The following is a 10,235-nucleotide window of genomic DNA, read 5'->3' on the forward strand; positions in this document are numbered from 1 at the left end:
CATTTTTGTTTTGACCTTTGTTTTCATTGTGATTTTTCATCTTTTGACGTCTACGTTTTTGTTTTTATTTTGTTTCCAAACTTCACTGTTTTAGAGTAAAATTACATGTTGAAAATGGTTAAACCTACAAACTATCCTTTGAACAATGTGAATAGCATGAATTTATTAAGAAAATTAAGTGCAAATTTAACAATATTCTGTCTATCATTTCCACATGTACATTATAACTTACAGATCACAGTGGATCTACAAATACACAAAACATTTAATAAAACAGAATATTGGTACAATACACTGACTTATATTAGTCCTTTTCAGGTTATTCACAGTTTTTGTTAAAGGATAGTTTATAAATATAAACATGTAATTTTATTTCTACATTCTGTTCTTATTTTACTGGCTCTGATTCACTTCAGATCATATTGGTCTGAATGTGGATCCTGAACTAAAATGATCGTTAATATCTTCAGTTTAAGTTTACATTTCAGATTCATTCCGTGGGCAGATTGGACCCTTTGGCGGCTGGTTTTGGTCCATGGGCCGTATGTTTGACACCCCTGATATAGAACGTGTTAAATGTTTAAAAAAAAAACTTGATTGAAAACCTACAAAGATGTTCATAACCTCAACAGACTGAACTTTGTCAAATTCATAGTAAATCTGAGTCATTTAATCAGACATTTAAAGACAATTTTTCAAGATTTATTTGAGAAAATATACAGATACACATTTGATTCTACACGTCTGAATCTAAACGAGGCCGGTTTCCATTATATGAACATTAATCTGATCTACATTTACACTGTACATGTGGCGCGGAGGGCGGAGGCTGACAAAACACAGCCATAACACCTCCTCCGTGCACGGATTCATCTGAGCGTGTGCACGTCTACGACACCGTGATCTCCTCCCCGTCCGAGTCCGACTGTTTACTGCTCTCCGACGGGGACGGAGGACTGTGGTGGAGGGGGTGGGGGTGGGGGCGGTCCTGGGCGTCCAGTCGGGGGTCGGGGGTGTGGCAGAAGGCGGTGCCCACGTCGGTCAGGTCCGGGTGGGGGTTGGTCTTGGTGGGGAGGGTCTGCTGTCGACACCCCCCCGTGGACAGAAGCTCCCGCTCCTTGGAGTTCCTCCACTTCATCCTGCGATTCTGGAACCAGATCTTCACCTGAACGGACACGAGGAACAGGAGGTGAGAACTGACGTAGAAGGTGGAGACAGACCAAGAAACATCTGCAGCTGGAAGGTGAAGCCCATGAGTCCGAACACGAAAATAAAACCCAGAAATAATGACAACTTTAAGCTTTACTGTGTTTTAGACTGAAAAAAAACCCCTAAAATTACACTGAAAATCTTTACAGTTACAAAGACGTGTGTAAAAGTGTCATCTGTTCACGTCATTTTTCATCCATAGTTGTTTCTGAGGTTCAACTGGACTGGTTCTGTTCCTGAAAATGTTCTGTCCAAATTCAGAGATGACTTAAACTGACTAGAACAGGGGTGTCAAACTCATTTTAGTTCAGGGGCCACATTCAGCTATATCTGATCTGCAGTGGGCCGAACCAGTGAAATAATAATACATAAATAATGTCAACTCAGAACTTTTCTCTATGTTTTACAGTGAAAAAAGTAAAATTACATTATGAAAATGTTTACATCTACAAACTAACCTTTCACACAATGTGAATAACATGAACAAACTGAAAAAAAAAATGTAATTTTAACACTATTATGCTTCAGTTTTTCATTTCCACATGTACATTATAACTTACAGGTCACAGTGGATCTACAAATACACAAAATATTTAGTAACAGGTGGAATATTATTAAAATTGCATTTCTCTAAAGATGTTTCAGGTTGTTCATATTGGTCAGGTTATTCAGAGTTTTTGCGAAATTATACTTTGTTTTAGTGTAAATACATGAAAACATTTACAAAGAGAAAAATTGGAGTTGTGAGTATTTATAGGTTATTATGAGATTGAATTGGTCTGAATGTGGAACCTGAACTAAAAGGGTTGTTAATATCTTAGTGTCATTTTTGCATTTCACAAATTCATCCCAGGGCCAGACTGGACCCTTTGGCGGGCCGGATTTGGCCCCCGGGCTGCATGTTTGACACCTGTGGACTAGAAGTTGGTAAAACCAGTGTAAAAATAAGGAAACCAAACTAGAAGATTCCTAAACCTACATAAGAGGTGGTTAAAATAGACTAACATTTGGTAAAAACAAGTCTAAATGATGGTCAAACCAAACTATTTGATGGTTAAACCAGACTTAATGGTTAAACTAAACTAAACTATAATAAAACTAAATAAAGAAATGGTTTAAACAGACGCGAAGTTGGTAAAACCAGTAACAAAGACTTAAAAATGACAGGTGGCTCAAACCAGTGTGAGAAGTTCCAGTGGATGAAGTGATTACCCATCATGCCTAGTGCCTACAGTCCTAGTCTGTGGGGGCAGTGATTACCCATCATGCCTTGTGCCCACAGTGTTCTGATCTAAGTTGTTGTTTCTCAAAGACCCTAAACAAGAAACACATTCCCTCCTTTTCCCCTGTGGCTCCACCCTTATGTCCAAATATGGTCATTTGCACCTGTGAGTCTTTGAGTCCCAGTTTGGAGGCCAGTTTCTTGCGGTCTGGTTTACTGATGTACTTCTGTTTCTGGAACGTTCTCTCTAGTGCCTTCCTCTGCAGGTCAGAGAACACGGCCCGGCGCAGCATCCCCCGTCTGGGCTTCCCTCTGGGGGCCAGGGGCCACGAGAAGGTCCCTGGGACGGGGACCACGGAGGACGAGGCTGGAGGACGGACGTGAAAGGATGAATTTGACTCAATGTCCCAGAACTTCAAGGACAGTTTAACACCAGGTTTTACTTTAACATCAACATTTCTATTTCAGTGGTCGCCAGCGCTGCGGCCTACAGCGCCACCTGCTGACCACATTAACTAAATTAAACTAAACCATCAATGGAAAAAATTCTGTTTTTTGGGGTTTATTTTTTTTCAACTTTAATTCCTATATTAATATTTAATGGAAACAGCTCATATCAGGACAGTGAATATGTTCAGATATTCATTTAATCTTGATCAATATTTTCATGATTTAGAAAAAAAAAAAATAAAATAAATAATAATAATAATAATAATTATAAATTAATGGCATGAATGAACTGAAAATGACACTTACAGTCCAAGTTTAATTAAATACTAAAGCTAATTATTATAATAATTATCATGAGGGTAGTTTTGTTCAGCTGTTTGTTGTTTTAATCTGTTGATTATTTTCAATATTTGATCCATTATTGTCAACAAACAGTGACAGATTTTTCAAAAAATTCAATGTGACGTCGTCAAGTGTCACAAAGGAAAGAAAATGTTTCCTTTAACCCTTCGATGCCTGAGTGTCTGGACCCTTCGTTAACATAAATGGGTCAAATTAATGTGTTTTTATGACACTTTGATCATTTAATCACGTTAAACGTAATTGTTTGGATAATATTTTGGTCAAAAAAATGATTTCATGTTTTTTAGTTTTTTTAGTTTTACTTTTTACATTTTTAACCATTTTAAAATATTTTTTATTCATTTGTATTTTGAGTGAGTGAGTCCTTTGGTTTTGCTGTTGAATCAAAGTATTGTAAATGAATGTGGGTCATTTTGGCCCCCCTATGGAAGCCTGGTTTAGTAACACAAAAACTACACCTACATCAAAACTATAAAAAATAAGTTAAAAATTTTTTTTAATAACATGATGTCAATAACATGTTTTGTGGAATACCTGGAGTATGAAATAATAACTTTTCAAAACAAAGATATTACTGTAAAACAACCTGACCAGGTCATTTTGACCCGTTTATGGATCTAAGGTTAAAGAAGATCAATCAGAGAATCTGGATAAAAAAAAATAATGCAAAAGATGATCAGTTATCTAAATGACTGTTCATTCATTTAAAAGTCGACCACTAACATCTGCAACGTTCATTCAGAAACAAAACTCCCTCTTTTCCGGTGTTAAGGGGCTGTTTTTCCTCTTGCAGGGCTGAAGGCTGTTGGTTATATTTTTCTATTTTTTGTTCGACATCGTCCACATTGAGCCAAATGAGCTGATTCCTCAGACTCTTTTTTTTTCCAGTTTTATTTTGTCGGTGACTGTGGAAATGTCAGCTCTTTTCCCTGACGCCGGTGAAATAAACTTGTTGAGACTCAAATCTGCCCAATTTGTCGGTCGGTGTAAACGGAGCCTATGCTAATGAGGCCGTGTCTCCAAAGGCGCCTCATACCGCCGCTAATCGAGCATGAAGGGGGATTGTATGGGCTGCAAATGCACTGAGGAGGCTGATTGTGTTGTAATGAATTGAGTGGAAAAGGCCGTGGACAGGCCAGTATATTACAGGCCCATTAGAGACGGCTCAGGATGATGGAGAGGCCTTAGCGTTAGCAGCGGCTCCACGCCAAACCGATCAAACTGCAACTGGATTCAGTTTCTGCAGGTGAAAACGACACAGGCAGGAAACTGAAGTGGGCCGGGGCGGGAGCCCAGGGGAACTCCGACCCCCCTGGAGTCCGAGTGTTGGTGGTTCTGGCTCGTATTGGTCACGGTGCCGGAGCTTTGTGGGCGCCGAGGGGGTTGGTGGGAAAACGACAGCGCGTGAAGAGGCGTTGAGTTCCCGAGCTGGGAAGAAACCCGCCTCACATTTAGACCATGACAAACGGCGCTAATTTATTTAGAGCGTGACAAACTGGACTAATTTGTAGATTAGGACAACTGGTGCTAATGTCAGCAGTCAGCGCCTCCAATAAATAGAAGCTCAAATTGGCGAATCTGATTGGGAGCTGTCCAGGGTTATTCCCATGCTAAAAGGACGACAACGTCCCCAACAGATAACGGAGGTGGACAGAGGACGACGGCGTCCACCAGGACAACGGCGTCCACCAGGACAGCCTCAGGACACATGAAACCTGGACGTATGAACTTAACTTAGTCTTATCTTATTTTCTCTAATCTTATTTAATCTTACTTTAGTCTTATCTTTTCTCATCTAGATTTATCTTACCTTGTTTTATCTAATCTAATCTAATCTAATCTTATGTTACTTTATCTTATTTTGTCTTATCTTATTCCATTAATACATATTCACATTTACACATAATCATTTCATACAGTTTGATGGAGTTCAATTCCTTTACTTACTTTTCTAAATCCACTGAACTCATCATTAGTTCATCAGTGTATATTCATAACTACATACAAACGTCTGACACTTGGAATTGAATCAAATAATTCTGATATGAGGATTATGTTACAATTATACAGGCCTACATACACCTGACATAAAAAAAGTAATGATGGGTGATTTTACTATTATTATTATTATTTTTTTAAATAGTAAATTACTAAAATAATAAATTGTTTTATTCAAATTCATATATATTATTCATATATTGACTATACACCACCAACAGGTCACTAATAAATATTCACTTAACATCTGCGCATAATAATAATAATAATAATTATTATTATTATTATTATTATTATTATTATTATTATTAGTATTATTAGTATTATCATTATTATTATTATTATTATGTTTTTAATGTCCACATTCTTATTTTTATTTCCATACACATATAAAAGGTCAAATTTCTCTGACTATATATATATTTATTTTTTATTTATTGTTTTTCTAATTTCATCAGTTTTTCTCACTCATAATATTTCATTACATCATTCACTGTTTTAACTTGCATGTGACCAAAAATAATAATACTAATAAACAAATCTGAATCAAATGGCAGATTCAGATATAATGTCATGCATCTGTTTATGTCATATCTGTAATATTCTAATGCATGATTTAACCCTTAATGACCCCTCAGGTCATTTTTGTACATTTTTCTTGTTGATTTTCTGACTATTATGTCTGTGTTACAGTTTATGATATGAATGTTTCTGTTTTTTTCATATTTTTAATCTAATGTCTGTTATTCTTACAGGTTTATTAAACACTACTGACACCTTTTACTCCCTCTCATATAAAATAATCACATATCAGTATTTTTAGAGATTAAAAAATGTGGTTTCAGTGTAAGCCAATGAGTCAAACAAAAACTTCTAATATTCTGATTAGGTTCATACTGTCTCCTAGAACTTGTAGCTGAAACATGTCAAAGTAAGAAAAAAATAACTTATTCCTTCTGTCTGACAAAAAAGAAAAAGAAATCTTCATAAAAACTTCTAAGGTTATTGATGTTATTAATCATCTCTGATGCATCCAAGACTGATAAAAACAATGAGTTATATAGAAAATATTTCATATTTAGTTTATTTATTTATTATTTTTACCTGAATTTTGTGTGTTTGTGTGTGTGTGTGTGTGTGTGTGTGTGCATGTACATTTTTAGATGGTCTACAGTGGTGGTAAATTAGATGGATACACAAGGGTTAAAAACGACTTTTTTTTTTGTTTTAATGATTTACAGAACGTATTTGGTTGCACCAGAACATTTTACATAATATTTGAAATATAAATGTATTTTAATACTAAGTTTAATATATTCTCTGCAGTGACCTGGTTTTATGATAAACAGTAATCGGATTATTCTGGCATTTATGTAGTTAATGTGACTGTTGGAGATCAGGTTTCAAAATAAACCTCCGGCACCTGAACGCATCACATTTAAAACAACTTAAACATCAGAAGGTAGAAGAGGGAACAGAATGAACATGTGAATGCATCAGATGTGTGTTTACCTGTGAAGTAAGAGGCTCTGATGAACGGATGGAGGTTCAGGTCAAGGAAAGGAAGAGGGAAGGATTTAGTCTGAAGAGTCTGGACCGAAGGAGACGAAGAACCAGCTGCACAAGAACACCAGCAGAACATCCGAACCGAATCAGAACATGGACTCAGAAACACAGAACTAACTCATATACAACACAGAAACTATAACCATATATGACTAAATAAAACAGTCAAATAACAGCGTGTCTAATTGAATAAATATGAAGGATGGAAATATTTATTTAACAATAATGGTTGAAATAATATTAATAAAAGTGGATAAGGTGGATATTTACTGTTTATTCAGTACTACATCTGTAAGAACAACTGTAAATATAAATTATAGTAGTAGTAGTAGTAGTAGTAGTAGTACTTGTAATAGAAGTAGAAGAAGCCGATTATTAGTAGTAACAGTAGATAGCCTAATAGTTTTAACAGGATAAGTTCTAATAGTAATAGTAACAGTATTAGCACTAGTAGTAGTAGTAATAGTAACAGTAGTAGTAGTAGTAGTAGTAGTAGTAGTAGTAGTACCGGTACCGGTCCGGGCGGACGGGGCCAGGATGGCGCTGACTCCGAACTTGAGTCCTCCTGCTTCTGCGCATCCGCCGTGCGCGCCCCCGGGTCCACTGCGCCTCTGCGGGGTCGCGCTCTGCGCTGCGGACCGGTCCCGGTCCGCCCCGGGTCCCGACTCCCGGGAGGAGGCTCCGGACCCGGGGCTCCCGGAGAAGACGTCTGCGGGGCCCCTGGAGGCCAGGGTCCGGTGCAGGTAGCTGATGGGCTGGCTGATCCGGAGCAGGTCCTCCACCAGGAACCCGGACGGCAGGGGGCGGGGCAGCGGCGCGGACACGGCCGGCGGAGGGCGCAGGAGGCCCGGGTAGAGCGGCGGCGGCAGGGCGCTGCACGGGAACATCCTGACGGGTACCAGACTCCACACGGACCCGGTGACCCTCTGTGCGCCCGGGGGTCCGTGGGGGTTTATAACCGCCCGGTCCGCCGCCGCGCACGGGCCCGGGCCCGGATTGGCTGATGCGGCTGCGCGTGCTCTGTGATTGGATTGGAGTTCACCTTGTGCGGGTTTAAAGAGGTTCAACCTGATGGAGCTGAGAACCTGAGAGAGGACTGCAGTTAGAACAGGTTTAGAAGAGGACTGCAGTTAGAACAGGTTTAGAAGAGGACTGCAGTTAGAACAGGTTTACAGTCATCTACAGTCAAAGAAGAACATACAAAGAAGCACTAATATAAAGGTTTATCTGTGTGAAAAAAGTCCAATTACAGGTTGAAAATGTTTGCATTTACAAAAGTGAATAATATGAAAAACAGGAAATTTATGAAGAAAATGCAATATTTATGTTCTATGTTACTGTAACTTACTCTGAAAGTGTGAAACTTTTATTTTTTGTTTCTTCTCTTTGAACCCAACAACACTTTCAATGTATTTGTAAAAGTTTTATTTTTATAATAAGAGTATTTTTACCAATATTCTGTCTCAGTTTATCATTTCCACATGTACATTATAACTTACAGATCAGAGTGGATCTACAAATACACACACCATTTAATAACAGACTGAATATTAGTACAATTACACTGATTTATATTTGTTCACATTTTTTGTTCTATATTTAAATGTAAATATTTTCATGTCATTTAACTTTTTTCCCTCTAAACCATAGAGAACAGTTTGTATTTGTCATTATTTATAGGTTGTTGTCTGGCTTTAGATCATATTAATCTGAATGTGGAACCTGAGGACATCCACATATTGCTGGTATTGGAAGTGTATTGATTGGATCTGCAGAGCTCAGGTCAGTGTCAGTGTGTGGATGACGTCTCAGACTCGACTGTGGAATCCTGATCAGACAGTCATGGTGGGGCTTGAATGGACGGAGGTGGAACCAACAAAGGCTCCTTTAGACGCTTTACTCTGGGATTTCAAGGGCGCGTGAGGTGATTCCCTATGGGCGATGATAAGACCTGTGACTAATGGTGTTGGAGCACGTGCCCACCACCACCACCCATGATCCCCCCGCTAGCCAGGCAAGCATATTATGCACACTTTACACTTCATGTCAGAATTCAAAAGTTGTTAATTTTTGCAGGATTTTTTAAATTCTGACCACGTGTCCACTGACACATTTAACATTTGACCTACAACAAAAAATAATAATATATATTAACCAGTGTTGGTGCTAATCACTGACATATGCCAAAAAAAAAAAAAAAAACTAATCAGATTTATATGTAATATATATTTAAAAAAAAAAAGTTTTTGTGTTTTTTGCATCCAAAAATATGCTTTGTTTCCATTACAAACATGACATTTAAAGGGTTAAAAATATGACAGTTATTGAGTATTTGGTATTTTTGTTTGTGGCTCAAGTTGATGAAATACAATAAAATGTTAAAAAGTTCAAAACAAACTGTATGAAAAACATTCTGACATTATTACGACACTGTGCATATTATGAGCTGTAGGTGATTAGTGTGAGTTCTGTGGACACTGAAGGGTTAATGACATAAACAGTGAAGGTTCCTGATGCTCCTTCATGAAACCAATGGCTGATTTCAACTCTTAAGATTCTCATTCACTCATATATTAAGGTGGAAACAAGTGATAAATTTTATTTAAAATCATGTTAAAGTGTTTTAAGTATGTCTTTTGTCTAGTGGGATTAATTTCACTTTACGGTTTTCTGTTGTTAATTGGCTATGTGTGTTTGTATTGTGATTTTTATACTGTCTGTCTGAAATAAAATATTCATTCATTCATTTATGTATGTATGTATTTTTTTATTTGTGACGAATAAATATTTCAGATGAATTTCCAATGAGAAGATGATGCAATAGAAAAACAAGTGTCTGTTCTAGTTCAATAATGTGATAATCCTGTATTTTATTAATAACATGTTATTTTGGCCTAAAATGAAGCTAAAATGTAAATAAGTATCATGTTGATGCACATGTTTGTGCAAATATTGGAATGGAATTTCATTGTGATTAAGAAATATTGAGATCATTAGTGTCTGAGTTTAGTCGATTCTTTAACCCTTAAAGAACCAAAGACTGACAAATGAATCTGTGTCTATTTTTAACCTTTGACTAAGTTATTTATCACCATTTATTATCGTATTATTTCACAGTGAAAATCAGGTCGAATTTACTCTTTTTATCAAAAAGAAAACTGAAGAAAAAGTGACTTTTACAGTCAAATCTATCATTAACTGAACACAATATATAAATATAATTATATTTTGTTTTGATTTGCTTGATTGATTGACTGATTGATTGATAAACCAAATGTCTACAACCTTGTTTCATTCATGGGTATTCATTTGTTCAGTTTTTTATTCATTTTTTAAATTTTTATTCATCTTATCTGTGATTTTATTAAATTTTTTAATTTTGTTCCATATTTAATTTTTTTTTTTCTTCAACTTTGTTCATTTTGTT

The 10,235-nt window shown here is 36.8% G+C and overlaps 1 protein-coding gene across 1 annotated transcript in view; it reads right to left on the reverse strand.

Annotated features, from left to right (window-relative positions):
• Positions 1–758: 758 nt before the first annotated feature.
• Positions 759–10,235, reverse strand: part of LOC115420999 (homeobox protein DBX1-B-like) — a 22,490-nt gene continuing 13,013 nt past the window's right edge. The window contains exons 3-6 of the mRNA XM_030136652.1: positions 7,317–7,904; positions 6,755–6,859; positions 2,596–2,798; positions 759–1,165 (exon numbers count right to left, since the gene is read on the reverse strand). Coding sequence (XP_029992512.1) covers positions 890–1,165; positions 2,596–2,798; positions 6,755–6,859; positions 7,317–7,904 — 1,172 coding nt within the window. The 3' untranslated portion in view covers positions 759–889. The remainder of the gene's footprint in view (positions 1,166–2,595; positions 2,799–6,754; positions 6,860–7,316; positions 7,905–10,235) is intronic.

Source organism: Sphaeramia orbicularis, chromosome 6 (genome assembly GCF_902148855.1).
Source record: "Sphaeramia orbicularis chromosome 6, fSphaOr1.1, whole genome shotgun sequence".
Lineage (NCBI taxonomy): Eukaryota > Metazoa > Chordata > Actinopteri > Kurtiformes > Apogonidae > Sphaeramia > Sphaeramia orbicularis.